Below are 20,502 nucleotides of genomic sequence, written 5' to 3'. Positions count from 1 at the left end.
CAAGCCTCACTGAGAATAGAAACAGAGCCCTGAAGGTGAATCACAGAAAAAGCAATTAAGAGATCTAGTTGGGCACTGACAAAGACTTCCTTGCTTTGGCTAATAATCCATTTTGTTTTTAAGTAATTCACATGCAGCTGTTGGTTGCATTTATCATTGCAGAAGGTGTTGTGCCTGTTCAGAAGCCAAAAAACTTTTCATAATGCCTCTTTTAACTTTGACATGTGTGTACTTACAAGATACTCTATATTATCATAAAATACTATTAATTCCTAGAGCATGGCACAGTTGTCTCTATTCTTAAAAATCCTTCCTCTTTTGGTCTGAGTGTACAGAGTTAGTGGTAGTGGCCTGATCTCTATACAGCAGCAGGGTATGTGGCTTCAGAAAATGTCTAAAAATGCACTTCCACATGTGCAACAGGAATTATAATCAGCAGTGAGCAAATAAATTTCAGTACCAATTTCAGGGTAAAAAAGCAGTTGAGACATTTCCATTGTCTAGGTGGTTATTCAGAACTGCAGCTTCCTGCTCCGTGGTTTTATCTATCCAAGGAGAGAAGAGTAGAAACAGTAACATCAGGATTGTGTGAGGCTGCATGCCTGGGTATTTCTTCTAAGACAAAATATGGAACAAAAACCTGACTGTAATTTGTTTTTCCTGCTATCTTTTGAGGATTTACATTTACTTTGCTTCTAACATCCTAAATGTAAAACTCTGTGGAAAAATGCATAGCTGTAGGCTTAAGATACCATCTTATGGAAATGCATTGAGGAAAAGAACATGGTCCTATTCTTTACAGCAACTTCTCTGTACAGATGATCTAAAGAAGTGAATGTTTTGTCGAAGTTTTCATAATAGAGAAGTACTTTTCGGAAGCAAAAGCCTTTAACTATAACTTAAAAGGGAACACCTTGAATTTCTGACAAACATTAACTTAATGCATGAGGCAAATAATTTCAATACTGAAACTTCCTGAGTAAAACAAACTAGTTTTACTGTATCTGGTATCAAACGAAAAGATTAATAGTCTATTAACTCAAGGAATACTTGGATTCCTCACATTGACCTTAAGCATTGAAAAACAATTTCTGTACTAACTTTAGAGATATTATTCTTAAGTTATGATTACTTCAAACAGAGGTTGGAAAAGAAGAAAAATATATTCTTACTCATTGTTATTACTAGCTTCTGAATTTACTTTTTTCCCCAGAAAGGATGAAATAAGACTGTGTATGTGTCCTTGGTTTTAACCAGCTAAGTTCTAGGATAACTTTGCCACTGAGGTCTGATCTTAGACAAAAAGTTCCTAAATATGTGATATTGTATTAGTGTTCATTATAAATTAGACAGTTGCTTATTAATAGACATAATACTTTTTAATGTATGTGTGTGGTGGAGGATATCTTTTTCTTAAAAATAGACATAAGGATTGCTAATTAAACAAATTTCTTACATACGATTCAGAAAGTGGTGACATGGAGTCTTGTAACTGCAATGTTTCCCAGTCTTGCCATGAAACAACACATGGAAGCAATAATTTAAACAGGGAAATATGATTTTAATCTTACTTACTGAGCAATACTTAAATGAAAGAGCAGCAGCATATGTATATTAACGTCTCTTATTTAAATATTGTTTCATCAAAATCCTGACCCTAAATTTCAGTGGGCTGCTAATAAGTTGTTCATAGTATGAAATATGCTTTGGTCTGAGACCTGAGAATTCTGGCCTTTACAAACACAAAGATATGTATTTGCAAAATTAGACTTGTTTGGTAGGTCTTAATGGTTGTAAAAGTGATCTGCTCACAAATCTGAATTCATGCAAAAGTAGAATTACTAACTGTTGTCTTTGCAGAAGTCTTGTGTTTCAGGCTGCATTAGTCTTATGTCCATGAAAATACAGATCTGAAATCATCCAATAGCAATACAAAATAAGGCAATGTAATTGACCTATGAAATGCAAAAAAGAACAGGACCCTGTTGGGCTTCCTTCAGAAGAAAAGACTTGAATATGCCAGTGACTTGTGAACTGATTGTTGCAACATTAATATTTGAATTTATTGTTTGAAGCTGTATGGTACTGCACTTCAAGTACTGATACCAGTTGAACTGAGAAGTTGATGACCAGCCTTTGTTCAACATTCTTTGCAATATTCTGGATTAGTATTTTGTAATCTACTTTACATATGTGAAGCGATTCCCGTGTCAGGCCATCCAACTACCCGACTTAAGCGGATTGTTGGGAAAATTATGTTGAATGAAGCCCAGTGCACGAGATGACAGATCTGACGAGTGTCACCAAGGGGACAGATACATTTTCTGACTTGTGCTCACTCAGATGGAAAAACAAATGTCTTTTATTTTTTGGTTAAGCTGCATTATTTCTTTCAGTTTTAGGATGTGCTATTTTGTAGGCTATTAACAGGAAACTCTCTTAATGAACAGACTTCGAGTGGGAAAACATAATCTGTCTGATGACAGTTTTCTTAAATATACTTGCAGACAACAGAGTAGAAAAAACTTTTTAAAATGCATGAAATAAAAGAGAAAAAAAGTGTGGCATACTCTTACAATTTAAAGCCATTTTACGCTGCTCTATTTCTTTGAAGACAACTTTAAAGCATTTCCACTGTAGAAAAATTACCACAGAAGAAAAAAGAAGTTATGCTATTAGTCACTCCACTATAAATAACTTTATAGGATTATGTCCATTGTTTCCCTTCCTTCCTGCTTTTCACCCAGCTCCATTGCTGTCTGGCTGTAATGCCACAACTAAAATGGACTTTTATTCCTGGGTTTGTTAGCATAGCCCTCAGTTCTGTTTCGGAGTGTCTCCCGAGTGCTCCCTGTCTGAAGTATCTTGCTCTTCTGTTTGAGTGTCTTCCACTGATTGCTGCTTGCGTTTTAAGTGCAGGTCAGGGATTTTTGGTTTTTTCCTTCATTTTTAAAGTTTTTTGCAAATGTTCTGTTAAAAATGTCTTTTACTGCTTTCAATATCTTTTGCGCTTTCACCTCTCATGTAGAGCTTGTTTTCATTCTTTTTCCTGTTATATTTGGGTCACAAGATGAATAATCTTGTTTAAAATTCTCTTCCTTTTTCTCTCCTACAATAGTAAAGTAATTCAGAAGTGAAATATTGCAGCACTTCACACTGCACAGATCAGCTCGATATGTTTCTGATCTATATAGCTGTGTGAAGGGACGTTATGTATTTTGGGGGACATGCAGAATGGAACATGTATCATGTTGTCTGAATGGTTATTAAAACAGCTTTGTGTATATTGCTTTGTGCCGAGTGGATAGTTTCTGTTCGGGCTTTTGCCTGTTTTTAATCGCAGAAAAAGCAAAGTCTTACACTTTTATAAACCTCTTAAGTATATTATATCAAATCTAGCCTTCAGTTATGCTTGGCTGGATACGTATAAGTATTCAGTGTGCTCCCACCACTTTGTTAAGTAGGATAGAGTGTCACTTGAAAGGTAAAACAAAACATCCCATGTCCCTCGGTATGACTCAATTGCAAAGGTAAAGCATAAAATCTGTCATGGTCTAATTAAGTTCAGTGTGTTTCTTTATTTTGTCATTCTGTCTTTGGTTGTGATTATCTGTGTGGCATAAGCTCTGGTGTTTTCAGTGACTGATTTGGCAGTGTTAAATTGAAAACTGAGAAAGTGAAAAATTTTTCTAAATTTTCCTTATTTTCCAAAAAAAGTTTTTTCCTCATAGTGCACACAGTTACAAATGCCTGAAAGCTGCTGCTGGCCGTGCAGGCTTGGTCCGAGGGAAAGCTGGGCTGTGCCTTGCAAGAGCAGCGTGGTGTTAGGTGCCCTAAAGCAGTCCCAAAGCTGGGTGGGAGACTGACTGTCCCCTTGTCCCAGGTGGGTTCTCTGCCCTCCCTTCCCTTTTCCCTCTTTTCACGTGGATCTTCCTCTAACTCATTCCCTGGGCCCCCACTTTGGATATTTTTGACTCTTATGCTCCCAGTGACTTTGGAAAATAGTTAACACTTTCAAAAGACTATGATTCCTGAAAGGCCTAAGTCAGTCTTTAAAATAGAGCTTTGGTTCCTGTATGATTTAGATTAACATTTTAAAAGTTTTGCAAATAAAGGAAATTGGTCATTTGGGTGGACATACTTTTGTTTAGAAGCATAATATTTTCTTGTTTTCACATTGGATTGTGAAATTTCTTCAAAGTTTATGCTGAAGGCCTGAAAAAACTGAATGAGATTTTCACAATTGAGATGAAGGGGGAAGCCTGAAAGTCAAATTCTTTTGCAAATTGTTAACAGAAAATTGCAGTAAAAGTTTAATAATTGCAAAGCTATGTCACATCAGCAGTTCTCAAATCTCAAAAAATCCTTCAGTGTGACCAGAAGATAAGATTTTTATTCTCTTTTAATGAACTAAATTATTTTTGCAATATAAAGACTAAGGTTATTTGGGTCCTTTTTCTGTGTGGTAATGCTCTCTTCTGGAGACTTAGTTCATGGAAAAGATTAGGAAACATACAATTCTTTATTTTCCACGTTGAGTTCTAATGAATAATGACTGTTGTTCATGTTTTAATAATTGTAGAGTGGTTAAGTTTGTAAATTTGTTCCAGTTAATCTAAGATGCAGCTTCACATCTCTGTCTTTATTGTTTTAGGTCACATTGAAGTTGTGAAACTACTTGTGGCCCATGGAGCTGAAGTAACATGCAAAGACAAGAAATCGTATACACCCTTGCATGCTGCAGCATCTAGTGGGATGATCAGTGTAGTCAAATATCTTCTAGATCTTGGAGTTGATGTAAGGAAGAATGAAACCAAGGAGTATATATGGTTTTTTTTAATGTGATTATTAGTATTATAGCGCAGTGTTTATTTATGATTTTTTTTAATAATAGTATAGTGAAGATATTTCTGGGGATCTTCATTCATATCCTTAATTTGGGTTATAAAACTTCATTCCCAAAGTAACTTGAGAGTTTTGCAGATTTTTATTTGGAAATAAATTTGTGTTTAGTAGTTTCTTTGTTCGTTTGTGATGATTTCACTCATAATGCATTGAATTAAAGCTCAGGAAATAGGAATTCCGTTTTCGGCTTTGCCATACACATCCTTTTTGACCTACAGGAAGTTAAACTCTTTTGCCTTAGTTCTTTGTAAAATATAGATGTTACTAACTTTCCTACATCATATGAATTTTGGGAAACAGTACAGATTGTAGGAAAAATTAATTTTATAGTAAGGAAAGCAATATTAATATTGTCATGCAAAATAAATTAAAACTCTGTATGGTACTTATATGTAGAAAGTATGGTAACAGAAAACTTTGAAACTGCATAGGCAGTGTCGTGTGTGTCACATTTTAGGCTTACACAATCTGAGCAGTGCTGCTGTAGTTGTACCTGGAGAAGTATGCTTCATATCTGGACATCAGAATTCAGTATCATGTTGTGTGCAAAAATCTTTCCCCAAATGAGGAAATATGTACTTCAGAGATTGAAGATCTGATTTAGAGATCAAGTCTAGTATTTTGCAACTTGGATACGTGAACAGTGGCACCTATGTTTTAATTCACGAGTTAAGTGTATGAGATACACTTTAGAAGCAGTTTATATTTTAAATTTCTGTTAAACTCAGAAGAACCTGCAGATCCTCAATATCATTGAAAAGTCGGACTGCATTTTTTTATATATGCTACATTTAGACTAAGAGTTCTAGATTTAAATGCCTAAAGCTTATTTTTGGAGACCTAGCCCTTTGATTTTTTTTCTTTTTTTTTTTTTTTTATGGAAACATGTAAATGCTATTGAGAAATGAGTGTTCTTAGGTTTTTGGGCTGTAGTGTCTGTACAGATTGCCAGTGTTGACTTTTTTTTTAACATGCATGTGTGAAGTTGCATACTGCCTGCAGGAAAGTAGTGTGGAGACAACTGGAGTGGATTGAGTCAGCTGTAAAGCATTCATATACTTTTCTATGCATATCTCATATAGCTGATGAAGCTAGCTGTCTAATCTCCATAGGATCTCTGTAATCAAAGGAGAAAGTCTTCTCTGGCAGGCTTTTCCACATGGGAGTTCATCTATTTTGTCCTTTGGAGAATGAGGAATCCAGAATTCCTCATGTACGTATGAGGAGGAAGTGAAGGGCCTCGGCACCAGAAAATGGATCCACTCATCCCAAGGGAAGGAAAACAGTAGTTTTAGTGGAAACCTTAGTGATGAATGTGGAACAGAGTATAGGTCCTGATTTAGGAAATACAGAGGGATAGATTTAATCCTTGGAATCCCTGGCATAAGGAAGGATGATACACGTGGTGAGCTGGAGAAGACATTCAGGGCCAAATCCTTTGGCATGGTATAAAGACACTAATGGCATATAGCAAAAAAGAGAATATGGAATGTAGAAGGAAGAATTTTTAGTTCCTAGCTTGAGAGAACCCTCGTGTGGTTAGAAAAAAAGATGAGAAAAGTGAGAATGAGACATGAAAAGGATCTCTAAAAATGAAATAGAGAAGGAGGCTTAAGCAGAGGGATGGAAGAATAGAAGGAATGTATAGTTGGTCCACAGAACCCACAAAGGGCATAATTCTCTACTATGACTTTGTACTACCTGCTCAAATATAGGAAGTAATGTACTTGCCACAACATCACAGTATTCTAAAGTCTTTGAGGGTTTAGGGATTAGATATGTGAAGCCAACTGCATAGATGCCAAAACTTTTCATTTCCACATTTAAAAAGTGTACCTTTCTCACAACCAGGGAGCAAAGTACCACATAAAGATAAATTAAGCTCATTACTTTTATTCTCCCAGATTAAAAAAAAACTCTTATGTAATATTTAATCAAAAAAATTCATCCAGAACTTGTATTTAATTTCTGATTTTGAAGTGTCCTGGAACAAATTCTTTCTCATAACACTTTTTTTTTTCCTGGTGATAATTAAATGCTGCAGTAACACAGATATTCTTTAGCTAACTAATCTTATGTTTTTTCTCTGACAGATGAATGAACCAAATGCCTATGGAAATACTCCCCTACACGTAGCTTGCTACAATGGGCAAGATGTTGTAGTGAATGAACTCATAGACTGCGGTGCTAATGTAAATCAAATGAATGAGAAAGGTTTTACACCTTTGCACTTTGCTGCTGCATCAACACATGGAGCGTTGTGTTTAGAACTTTTGGTCTGCAATGGAGCAGATGTAAATATGAAGGTAGGTGGATCCAAAGCCATCTATTCACTCTTAAAGATGTAATACATTGTTATCAGAGATAATTTTTCAAAAGAGTTATTACAGTAATATTTAGAAGTTCCTTCTGAGATTGCAGAGTCCTTCTGTGAAAGGTTATATAGTGAAAGTAAGACAGTATGTTGCTTCAAGGAACAGTCTAAATCTGAAATGCCTCAAAGGGGTGTAGTAGGTAGCCCAAAAGGGTAGAAAGGACAGATGAAAATAGTATACTGTCTATCTTCACTGTGTTTAAATTTTTTGAGTCTGTATCATCTTGTCTTTCTAATCTATTCATCTTGGTAACAGAAAATTTTATGGAAGCATGCAAAAGAACATGTTTTTCTCTTATAAATGAGCAGCGTAAAAGAAATCATACATATATCTCTGAAATATCTTTGAACAGGTTGATTTCTGAACAACTGAGGACCTGGTAACATAAGATTCTAAAATCTAATAGATAGGAGGGGAGAGTAAAACAGCTGGATTTTGATTTTTCTCTAGTAAAACTTGGTGAGCAGAGTGTGCGTGCTTGTTAACATCTCTACTTGGTCACAACTGTTTTGCTGCATTATGTTCCCTAGAATCCAGTCCTGCTGTAGACAGAACTTCTAATCCATATAAGTGTAAATCCAAACTATAGCATAAATAAATACTGTATTATCTTCTTGTGTGTGTAAATAAGGTCTTGAAACATGGGAAAGATGTGAAATCTCTGTTATGAAGTTAATTTTTGCTCTAGTAATGAACCCTGCAACTATGTTCAGAAATACTCAGTGTCAGTATCTGGTGTCTTGACAGGTATCAGGCTGAGAGAAGTGGGTTTGTGAAATGAAAAGTACAAGTTCCTCTTGCAACATATCTAGTTGTTTCTCATATGTGATAGGAAGAAAAATATCTATTTTGGGGGAGAGTTAGAGTTTTTTTCTTTATGTCTATGCCAATAGAGCTATGTCTTAATTTCAGCACAGAGTAAGAGGTGAGTATAGCTAAAATTTCCATTAAAAATCATGTTTTGTGGCTCACTTTTTGTGGCTTTACACTGACTAATCTGACTAATTATAAAATTCAACTATATACTTACTATTTGTACAAAATCTCTAGCCCATTGAAAATTTGGGAGTAATTTTAAAATGTTAAAATATACAGATTGTGTTTGTAATGCATGCTACATACACAGATGAAAAAAAAAAAGCAAAAATACTAACAAGCAAAGAATGACTTTTCCCCTGTGGCCCTGGGTTGCAAGCTCCTGAGGGTTCTTTACTTTGTACATTACTCACTGCTGCTGCATGCTTGAATCTTTCTGATGTAGAAGAAAACAGTGGGAAGGAGTTCGCTTTAGAAAGATGTCTAGCAAGTAATAGCGGTGGGGGGCCTTCTGGATATTCATTCTCATGTATAACTTAACTGAAGGTTAGGAATGAAAATGAAAAATATTGACCATTCTGTCAGTATAATAAACATGTTAAAGAGTACTATAAACTTTAGACCTGAACTTAAAATAAGAATAGTTTATTATATGTATGTTACACATTGTTTGATATACGCTGTAGGTATTGACTAAATATAGTCAATTATGGCAATAAATAACCTCTGAAATTCTGCAAAGAATGACTAATATTTTTATAGTTTGACGGGTGATGTTCCTGAATATTCTGAGGTTTATAGTGTGGACGAACTTCCAGGGGTGACACACCATGCATTGACATCAGGGAGATAACGTTGCCTGCCTTCCCTCTTAATTTTAAATTTTTAGAGCCAAAGCATAGACTGAAATTTGACTGTTTCCCAAATTAAAAATCAGACGGTTTAATATGGATTAACCAAGGTCTTCTCCTAACTTTATTCTGAGACAGCAGAATCATTTTTGATGAAGCTTGACAGTGATAAGGCTTGGAAATCCAGCCTGAAAGCATTCCACAGCTGAGAATTTCAGATGAAATCTCTTAAGAGCTTGGTAGAGATTTAGCTACTGAATATTTAGGCTTCATAAAGAAATGTTATAGAATCATAGAATCGGTAAGGTTGGAAGGGACCTCTGAAGATCATCTAGTCCAACCCCCCCCCCTGCTCAAGCAGGGGCACCTACAGCATGTTAGACAGGGTTGCATCCAGGCGGGCTTTGAATATCTCCAGAGAAGGAGACTCCACAACCTCTCTGGGCAACCTGTGCCAGTGCTCCGTCACTCTCACAGGGAAGAAATTCCCCCTCATGTGCAGGTGGAACATCCTGTGGTTCAGTTTTTGCCTATTGCCTCTTGTCTTGTCACGTGGGACAACTGAAAGGAGTCTGGTCCCATCCTCTTTACACTCTCCGTTAAAGTATTTGTAGACATTGATAAGATCCCCCCTCAGTCTTCTCTTCCCCAGGCTGAAGGGGCCCAGCTCTCACAGCCATTCCTCATCAGGCAGATGCTCCAGCCCTCTGATCAGCTTTGTAGCCCTACGCTGGACTCTCTCCAGTAGCTCTATGTCTCTCTTGTACTGGGGAGCCCAGAACTGGACACAGGACTCGAGATGAGGCCTCACCAGGGCTGAGCAGAGGGGCAGGATCACCTCCCTCAACCTGCTGGCAACATTCTTCCTAATGCACCCCAGGAGACCATTGGCCTTCTTGGCCACAAGGGCACATTGCTGGCTCATGGTCAACTTGTCATCCACCAGCACTCCCAGGTCCTTCTCTGCAGAGCTGCTCTCCAGCAGGTCAGCCCCCAGCTTGTACTGGTGCGTAGGGTTATTTTTCCCTAGATGCAGGACTCCGCACTTGCCCTTGTTGAACCTCATGAGGTTCCTCTCCGCCCAGCTCTCCAGCCTGTCCAGGTCTCTCTGAATGGCAGCACAGCCCTCAGATGTATCAGCCACTCCTCTCAGCTTGGTATCATCGGCAAACTTGCTGAGGAGGCACTCTGTAATACTTTTGATACTTAGTAACTCATTTTAATTACAGGTAGCCTATACTTAAGGCTGTTAATTCTTTCCACTGTAAATGTCTTTTTTCCACTGTAAAAGACATTTACAGTGGAAAGAATTAGCAGCCTTAAGTACAGGCTACCTGTAATGAAAATGTGTTGAGTTACTAAGTATCAAAAGTATTAATTGCAAAATTAAAAAAGTAAGGTTATGTAGGGGGAAAGAACTACAACTTGAAATCAGAACTTGTTCCTTGTATAGACACAAGCATATGTCTCCATTGTAATTTAGGTGATGGGCATTTCTCTATGTTTACAGTGGTATAACTGAGATGAGAATTAAGGCCTGAAGATGTGAATAACTGATTTGGTATGTGTAAACTTACCACCTCCATTTTTGAAATCATTTCCAAGTCAGCCTCTGCTCACCTAAAAGGCCTACAAAGAAAAACCTTGAGTGGGGAAAGTAATTCATAACAGAATAGGAAAGTGAAATGAGCTTAGAATCTTTTGCATAGCTAGTGATTTGTAGCATTCAAATGAATGTTTCTCTTTCAGAGTCGTCTTTACCAAAGTATTTACTGAAACCAGGTCATACTCAGTTTTCAAGTACTGTGGCCAAAGTTCACGTTCAAAGCAGTTCTGAAAATTGTCATAAAACCAGTTAATTACAGTATTTATTTGTTCATCAAAACTGTATTGCTTGTGTGATCTGATTCAATAGTTCTGTCCCAAGTGCAGCTATTTCTGTGTTTTTAGAGGTAGCATAGTGGGTTGTAATCTTGGTGCAGGCTCGAGAATACTGTCGGAGCTCTCTGCTGTGGATGACCTAGTCGGGTCTTCTTGATGACAGGTAGAAGGTAAGTGCTTGGGCCTGTCTCTGGTTTTGGCCTCATCTCGAGAAGAGAATGTGTAACAGAAGATAGCAGAACAGTAGAAGTGTTGAACTTAGGAAAGCGCTTTTATTGTTCTCATACTTGTTATTATAGCTTTGTCAGAATTCATACAGTACTGTAGACCAGTAAATTCTGTTAAGTACTGGTTATTAGTGCAGCACCCTTTCTCACTATTCAGGTTTTCCATGCATAGAAGAACACATTGAAATGCATGTGTAATGGGACATTCCTTGGTGCTTGAAAATTAAGTGACCTGAATCAAAAAAGTATTTTGCTTCCATTTGCGACATTGGAACAATAGAATTGTTGCTGGGGGAGTACTGTGGCAAGATACAGCTGCAGTTCCCCTGACCCTAAGTAAAACTCAGCAAATTAAGTATGATTAGTATCTGTGGATGTTTTCCCTAGTGACAGAGGGGATCTAAATTAGTTTTTTTTCCTGCTACCACACTTAGTGAGAGTTTCAGTGAATACAACAAATGTAATCATTAGCCCATAGCTATTTGATTTGACTCTGATCTTATTTAAGATCAGGCAGATGTAGTTCACTTCATGTTTAGATGGAATACCTTGAATGCAGAAAAAAAGGAAATAGAAGCAAAAGTCTTGAAGAGACCTCCTTGGTTATGCTGTCCAACCTTCTGCTTCCTCGGCAAACAGTGTCACAAAAGTTTTGTTCCAATAGATTGATCCCAGTTTTTTCATTGTTCAAGAAACTCTGACTTTTGGTTCTGTATATCCTTCCCTAATGGCAATGGCTAAGAAAGGAATTCTAAATGCAATTATTTACCTAGTATTTCAACTTAAGCATGGAAGTTATCACTGGCATAAATACAGAACAGGTGAAAAATTAAATATGTTGATAGACAATTCCATGTTGTGCTATTTCTGGGTTGCAAAGGAACTTGAGACCATTACTGTGGGGAGAGATACGGTGGATAATCAACTCTATTGTCTCAGAAATCTATATTGCATATTTTCTTAAGGAAATTTGAGCAGAGTGAATCGGCAAATCTGTTGTTATTGACTGTACTCTTGTTTTTCTTTTACAGTTGGAAAATGACGATGTTGCTTATTTTACTATCCTGTGCAATGTTTTACTCAAATTTCTTTGAGGGTTCTCTCTCACCACCACACTAAGTTTCTAATACTTAGGTTATTCTTAATGTCTTTGTGATGTACACTATTAATGTATTCAGTGATACTTGTATCTACTTTTTTCTGCTTCGTATTCTTCGTCTTTATCAGCTTCCTTTGTTTGAGGTATAGATTTAGCACCTCTATACCAGTGAGATTGCAGGTTTTGTCATCTGAGTCCTTAAATTCTTCTCTCTTGTTGCCTCTATTAATTTATTTCCTTACTATCTCAAAGTTTTCCTTTTTGAAATCCAGAACATTAGTTACAAAGTCAAGTTTTTGGTCATTCCCTCAAAGTAAGTTATTTTTATACAACTATTTTCTTTGGATTAATTGTTTCTTTAGCTTAAAGAAAGAGAAAGGTGAGAGAAGCAGACACTAGGTATATAAAGACTATTTTAAAGAAAGAAAATAATTGGACATGGAGAATATTAATGATTGGGAAAAAAACAGTGGAATTAAATTGCAGGCAGAAAGCTGAAAGACGTTAGAAGAAAATTCTTTCTGTAAGACAGATAGCATAGAGGTTGTTTGGGGAATTTATGTCATTTGCAATTTGTGTTTATTCAATCTATTTTTTAATGGCCTCCAGTGACAGAGGCTCTTGAAGTAAATCTGATTGTCTAATTTCTCAAGTGTATCTCAACCCTTTTCTATGTTTTTTTTGCGGCTGTTATGGATACCTGGGCCTGTATTTTGATCTATTAACTGTTGAGGACATCTGCTAGCTAAAAGATCTGGAGATAACTAGGCTATTGTTATGAAGTGTTTTATTTCTTCAGTCTAAGCCTGAGAAGTCAGTATTTCCATAATTGCATTATTCTAGGTAGAAGTTGCTGCTCCCTGCAATGCTGTAACAAAAAATTGCACATCCAGGTCTGTCAAAAACAGTATATGGCAGGTTCTCAGCACCATACCCATAGGAGCTCTGCTGTTCTTTTCCAAAAAGACAAAGTAAAGAGGAAAAGACAGCTTTGCACGTGACAGCAATCCATGGCATTTCAGTACATATGTTCATAACATACATTTCCCCTACCATCTTTCTTTATTTTTTTTAACTTTGACTTTCCTGGACTATTCATACCCCTCAAAGTCAATGTTTAAATTAAAGGATGCGGCATGCATGTGCATCTGAGAATACTTTTATTTTCTGAGTGTCATGTTTGTGGTTTTTTGTGTGCATTTGTAAGAACTCTTTTCTGCGATAAAGCTTTTCCATTACTTGTGATAAACTATATAACAAAATTTCATCGTAAAAATCATAGGAAAAACTGATTTTATAAGTGTGTTTGGATTGTGCTATTAAAAATTGAAATTTCTTCATGCATTACTGATGGCCTACTTGGAGGGTTTCTTTTCTGGGTGAATGACTAAGTGCACATTAGATATGTGTGTCAAATGTGTAGTACCCATTACGGTTGAATAGGTCTGCCTTAGGATTATTTGTGGTTTATGACAAATTACTCGTAAGTGTCACTTTAAAGAAATTCCAGTGAAACACATGAGATTTTTAATGTGTTGTCTTCTAATATAACTTGTAAACCTCTACAGTAAATACAGCTGTTTTATTTTAAGAAAAATCATTTAAAGGATCTTCATTGTTTTGTTTTGGACTAGGGGGAGAGAGTTGGTCATAAGCTTGTTGCTAAAGTTGCTTGCTGTCATCATCCTCTTGAGAGTAGCTATCGTAAAGGCATAATTCTGAGTGAACATGTATCATTGAGCTGTCACCCACAGCTGGAAGAGCGATTAAGAGCAGCAAGATAGTTCTTTTGAAAAGCTTGCCATATCATACTGACTTGTCATTGCCAGCATCCTTCTTGCAGAACTGCATAGGAAGAATTTAAAGGAGAGGGTAAAAGGAGGAGAAAACAGTAAAAGGCTTCCCCCTGACCCAGTTCTGATAGATGACTATTAACGGCCATAAGTAAATTTTTTTTCTGTCTTTTCCAGAGTAAAGATGGGAAGACACCTTTGCACATGACAGCAATCCATGGTAGATTTTCAAGATCTCAGACCATCATTCAAAACGGTAAGAAGGGAGAGGGAGTAGTTGTCATCAGCTTTCTAACACTACAAGTAGTTTTCTCTTCTTGTGTTGATACCAACATACTGAGGGGGAGGGTTGATTTGTTTTGTTTTTTCATATCTGATGTCCAGTACTTCAGTTAATGGTGGAGTCTGATATACCTCTCTAGAAAATTTGATAAATTACATTAAAGAATGTTTGTTTTTTTAGAATGGAGAGGAAAGAGTATTAATTTTTCTTCGGTAACCCATATTGCAGAATGTTTGTCCCATATGAGTTCATAAGAAAATGCTTCTCTGTTTTGCTAGCTGTTAGTGCTAAATACTACTTAAAACATTATAAATTTAAAAGTCAAACGAGTCATTCATGGGCAATTGTTAATATTACTTAAATTATTGGTGTCATTTTTCTAATAAAAGCATATATGCCAATGTATATTCTCACTTAGCAATTACTTTTTATTATAGGAGCAGAAATAGACTGTGAAGATAAGAATGGAAATACTCCTTTGCACATAGCAGCTAGATATGGCCATGAGCTATTAATCAACACACTGATTACAAGTGGTGCTGACACTGCAAAGTAGGTAACATTTACTGGCACAAATGCAAGTTGAGAGAATTTAAAAATGTATTTATTAGGTTAACAAGATTGGTATAACTTTTTCCATATTTTCTTCAGCTTGAAATGGCGAATGCTTTATGTATTATCCTATGCTACACTTTTAAGTAACTATATAGTACATTAGAATTTGTACAAAAAGAAAGATAATTGCCTTTCCTTTAGAATAATATATTTGAAATAAAAGCTTTTGATCTACTAGCTCTGAATTAATGCACCCTGTCTAGTTTGTAAGAAAGCTTTTAACATGTGAAGAGTTTTCCTAAGGCTAATTATTCTAATTAGGCAGTTTAGTGAACCCACTATGCACGTGCACTTTGGCATACAATCTTGTTTGTTTTATTTTTATTGTAATGAAGCTGTGATACCTGATTATGGTGTATCTTAGGCGGGGTATACATGGGATGTTTCCTCTCCATTTGGCAGCATTAAGTGGATTTTCAGACTGCTGCAGAAAGCTGCTTTCATCAGGTAGGATACTATTTAAAATCTTACTTTTGCTTTATACTTTGTTTACTCCCTAGAGGAGCTTTTAATTAAGTTTTAATTTAGTAACATGTAGAAATCTTTGGACTTTTCTAGTAGCCTGGGGACAGCGCTCATTACCTTAATGGACTCTCCATAGTTAAAGTGAATGCACACTTACACAGGGGTGATTTTTTGCCAAAAAATGTCACCCAAATTGAAACGATGTGTCTATATATGTATATTTTTTTAATATTAAGTGTTTTGCTTGTACATTTTAAGGTGCCCAAAGGGGAGGAATGTCTGGCTGAGACCATAATGTAATTTCAAAGAGAAAGACTTTAACATTCTTAATATGACCTTCCAACATCCTCCCTTTCCCTTGCAAGATGCCCTGACTCTAGTATTGATTGGTCTGTTTCTATAGTGTACAACCTGATAGCTCTGAAGACTCTCCATTGCTGCATTAAGAAGTGTTGCGTTTGTGTGTTTTCATCGTTCAATTTGTCCCTCTACATAGAGGGAGGTTCTTAAGGTTATTACCTTATTATCTGTCTAATCCTGTATTCACTTTAAGAGCGATCTTACAAAACTTAGGGAGAACACAAGGGAATTTTTTCAGGATAGAAATGGAACAATCATTTTTTGAGAAGTTTCTTTCTAACCCCATAATTTTTTTTTATGCTTTAAGGCATAATGTTTTTCTAAGTAGGCCTTATTGCCTACTGCATCTTGATGCTTTCATTATTTGTATGGTGCCTTTGGAACTTTTCAAAGTTTTTTGGCTTCTGTGACACCTATAGAAATCTGCTGCATTCAACAGATTAATTTTGTGCTGTGAGTTTGAATAGAACAAAATTTAAAAGCCGCATACCTTATTTATTGTGTTGATTGCTTTGTTATGCACTGTCCTGTCTCTTGTGTTTATTGACTCAGTGTTTACTGATCATATTGCTGAACTTGGAGAATTCTGTCTTGACCCAAAATAATTTGGAGGCAAGGGCATGAAATAGTGTCAGGGAAGAAGTTTCATTTACTTAAAACATTTCACAAGGAGCATGAACTCAGTATGTGCTGTTTTCCTTAAGATGAAAGCAGTTCCAGTTGCTCTAATTTATAACTACTTTTGTCTGCGTGGAACTCATGCTAAGCTTTATGGGGGAAGTTAGAATAGGAGTCAGTCTTGTCATTTTTCTGTAGCTAAAATACCCAGAGGAGAGGATTTGCGTGCTTGTTTTGCTTTTTAGACACTTAACTTGCTCTGTTGTGTCTTTGAATTCAGGTACAGGTTTAGTCTCATATAGGGAGCAGGGAGCAGGAATGTGTGTATGCTAACTGGTGTAAAAATATGTAGGAAATTCCCTCGGTTCGGAAGAGGGAAGGGAGAATTGTCCTGAATGTGTGTTTTGGTTTGGCTGAGAAAGAGTTTTTCATTTGATTGCATTGACTTTACCTTTCTGTAAATACAACTTCATTTTCTTTAGATATCTATCTTTTATCAACAAAGGTAAGGTTGACCAGTTAGACTATTAATTAGTTTCCAGTTATTTAGTTATTAGTGTATGGTTTTAAGGATAGTCTTTTTAGCAGGAATATCAGAGCAAAATTAAGGCTTCTATGGTAACTTTGGCTATGGAGTTCAATACTCTCAAGTATTTGGCTTCAATATTTATGATTTCAAATTTGAATTTTAATAGTTTATACATTTTGGGGGAGGGAAAACCAATTATATTCTCTAGAGGATTCCCCTTTAAGTAGTTGCTGTTTACAGCCTTCATTCCAGCTTAACAAAGTTCTTTGCCTGGGACTAGAGAGCTAAACTGAAGGATGAAATTTCAGTGGCTTCTAGATTTAGTAATGTTGTCACCCCTGTTTTTATTAAAAAAAAAAAAAAAAAAAAAAAAAAGGCAGCTCTGCAGAATACCAAATGATAAAGTGAACAATACTGGCTTATTCTTAAATTGTCTTACTGCTGTCATATGATTTACATTCAGTGCTTAATTATATTGAAATATTAGCAGCTAAATAGAATAAGGAAAAAGCATTAATAATAGCCTTTTGCTTTAGTGCTACTAATCATGTTTTGCCTCATCCCTTTCAGTTTTAATTGAATATCTGTTTTCCAGAATATTACAAATAGCAAGCATTTGTTTTGAGCAAAATTGGTTATCAATGCGTCAGTGCTTTCTTATAAGTAACTGTTAGGTTTACCTGAGCACACTTTTTGTGAAAGGATGAGTTACATAGTGATTCTATATCATAATACTTGGTTTGTAGGTTTTGACATAGACACACCAGATGACTTTGGCAGGACTTGTCTTCATGCAGCTGCAGCTGGAGGGTATGTAGCATTCATGCTTTCATTGTTAGTGTTTTTTGAATTGCTGATCATTATTGGGATTTTTTGTTTTTAATTTCCTCTCTATGGTTCTCCTGCCCTCTCCCTTTGGAATTTATATAAACATGAACATAATTTCAAGATGGATTCTAGCTAAGAGAAAAAAAAATGGGGGGGGGGAAGGCAAAATGAAGTGTTTGTCTTAAATAATTATGGGAGTGCAGTGTGCTGATATCATCAACCTTATCTTAGGTTTATTATTGGGACTGAACTGGTTTTTATTCTAATTTCCCATGGATGATACTGTAATATTTAGAATTTACAGAATTCAAATATGACGTGTCCTTGCAGGATCACTGTGGGACATGTCGGGAAGAATAACAGCTTTGGCAAACATGTTTCTACAAAAAAAATCAAACTACTTAAAATATCATAATTAAATTCTAGAGTTTAGATAGATAAAATGGTCAATACTACTTGCTCATCACTCGATTTGTGATCCATATTAATGTATTGTGGGATTTTTGTAGTGACTACTCCAAATTGCCTGGAAAAAATGGGCAATAGTTCTCATGATTCAATTTGAGGGTAGAAGGTCTCTAGGATACTGATATTTTCATTTTTCAGTTTCAAATTTATTTAAGTAATACTCTAAGTGGTTTTTCTGTGTCAAAAGACAGTTGATATATACGTTGTTGTTACAAATGCCTGAAGTTAAAATACTATCTTTTCATATAAAAATCATAATTTGCCACGTATTTCCTCACTCATCTTCAATTTAGGAAAATTATTAAGATTTTGTTTAAATAATAAACAGTATTTTACATCTATTAAAATGATCTATTGCATTGAAAATGAATTACATTAGATAATAAAAATATTTATATGGCAATATTTCTTTGGCCTTAAATTATACACATTAAAAACTTACTTCTGGGCAAAAAATCTTGTGACTTGCAGTTTTGTCTTTTGTTAATTGAAAATTCTATTAAGCTAGATTAATGTTCTTGAGCTTTATGCATGCCATTTGCTAGCTATTCTGTTATGTAGACTTGAAATAATTTGCTCTTTACTGTTTTGCTCCTACAATTTTGCAATCTATTTTTATATGGATTTTTATACATAGAATACATTTATTGAAATTTTCCTATGATAGTTTGGTTGATTAAAAATACCATATGAGAGGTATACTCTAGAAGTTCTGGTGTTTGGAAAGGCCGCTATGAAGGAAATACAGTATGCAATCACAAGCCATATTGCATTAACTTCATAGGAATTTGGAGTGCCTAAACCTTCTGCTCAATACTGGTGCGGATTTCAACAAAAAGGACAGATTTGGGAGGTAAGACTTGCTCTTGATTTGTGTTTTGTTAAGGGCTGTTAGAATATTACGTAATGTATTATACAGCATATTGATGCTATGTGAACCAGTCTGTATATTCCAGTATGTATGTTTTTAGAGATGATGTCCCTAATAAATTCTTAGAGATGCTACAGCCAACTATGCTGAAGCATATGTTATCAAAAGGTAAAAACATATTTTGTTTATTGTCTTTTGCTAAGTAGGTTTTAGTCTTGTTTCTAATGATTGCTACATACTCTACTAACTTTTTTAAGTCTTTTCTACTTATAACCTAGATCTAACAAGTCTAAACTGCTCTCATCCAAGGTCATTAGCAATGTCTTCCAAATAACCTACCAGTCAAAACTATAAATCTGTTGCTATTTCTGAGGCTTTTTGTTAAAATATACTTGATTTTATAAAAACGGCTTCACCTTTTTCCTCTCATTACATCCGTCCCTTTGTTTCTTTCCTTCCTTGTTCATACTCTGAACTCTGTCAGAATGACAGTAATTTCTATTTTTAGTATCAGAGTATTTAAGTTTGGAAGGCATGATCAGTACTCGTGCAAAATTTCACATTACATCATGGAAAATATGATTTTCCTTCATGTGAGTGGCAGGAGTAGGACTTGAAGAGAATGTTATGGATATAAGTTTTATCTTGCTTTAAGTTCCACTTCTATTTCTCTTCAACTTTTCCCATTGACAGTTTTTTTTCTTTTGTATTTTTTAACTTGTTCTATACAGCAGTTGTTTTGGAGGAAGGGAAAAGGATTAAAATAGTTAAAAATGAGAGAGAAATTGAAAAAAATAATTTTAAGGGAGAGGGAAGAGGTAGAACATTTAGAAATGCCTTACTGCTGCTTCTACACTGAGATATTTATAGAAATAATCTATCTTTTAAAACAACAAAAAAAGGAATTCTTAGTCATCTTAGTGCTTTGGAAATTTTATCCAAACTGGTTTATTTTGAAAATTGTTTATGTATTTCAGTCTGAAATAAAATTCCTCTGAGCTAATTCATCAGTATCAATATTTGATGGTTTTGTTGTAAGAAAACAAAGTATATTAAAAAAAAATTCTCTGACAATGCTTATGATATACTAGTATAATAATAACTTAAAAATACTTATTTGTTCTGAACTTGATAAAATGCTGATGTCTTTGCAGTAAAGCATCTGCTCGTTAACAGTTGTGTTTGGTTTTTACCTTGTTTAGTTGCTATATATTTTTTTTAGCTAACAGGTATAAGATTTGTTTATATTTTTCAGTGACTTGAAATTATTTGAATAGCTAAAAACAATGTTTCTAGTGTAAACTGTGTTTTCCCCTGTATGTTTACACAAGAAAATTTGTATAAAACTTCCATAGCTCAAATTATGTGCATAGAGCAGCTGGCAAATTCGTTCCCCAGATGTTGTTCTGCATTATTAAATGCCCCCTAGAAAATAATCTTAAATATTTTAAATATTGTGATTATACATTCTTTACCACAAATATTTTTAAAATAAGTGTAAGTAGGTTTTTAAATTGT

At 35.3% G+C, this 20,502-nt stretch overlaps 1 protein-coding gene across 4 annotated transcripts in view; it reads left to right on the top strand.

Annotated features, from left to right (window-relative positions):
• ANKRD28 (ankyrin repeat domain 28) overlaps positions 1 to 20,502 on the top strand; it is a 126,553-nt gene that overhangs the window by 83,273 nt on the left and 22,778 nt on the right. For all 4 annotated transcript variants that reach the window (XM_062569274.1, XM_062569273.1, XM_062569276.1 and 1 more), the window contains 7 exons: positions 4,655 to 4,797; positions 6,999 to 7,211; positions 14,125 to 14,203; positions 14,668 to 14,782; positions 15,210 to 15,292; positions 17,564 to 17,627; positions 18,898 to 18,966. In XM_062569274.1, the coding sequence (XP_062425258.1) occupies positions 4,655 to 4,797; positions 6,999 to 7,211; positions 14,125 to 14,203; positions 14,668 to 14,782; positions 15,210 to 15,292; positions 17,564 to 17,627; positions 18,898 to 18,966 (766 nt within the window). The remainder of the gene's footprint in view (positions 1 to 4,654; positions 4,798 to 6,998; positions 7,212 to 14,124; positions 14,204 to 14,667; positions 14,783 to 15,209; positions 15,293 to 17,563; positions 17,628 to 18,897; positions 18,967 to 20,502) is intronic.

The sequence above is a fragment of the Rhea pennata genome, chromosome 2 (genome assembly GCF_028389875.1).
Source record: "Rhea pennata isolate bPtePen1 chromosome 2, bPtePen1.pri, whole genome shotgun sequence".
In the NCBI taxonomy this organism is placed as follows: Eukaryota; Metazoa; Chordata; class Aves; order Rheiformes; family Rheidae; genus Rhea; species Rhea pennata.
Note: the sequence above shows the minus strand (reverse complement) of the source record. Positions and strands in the feature narration are given on the sequence as shown.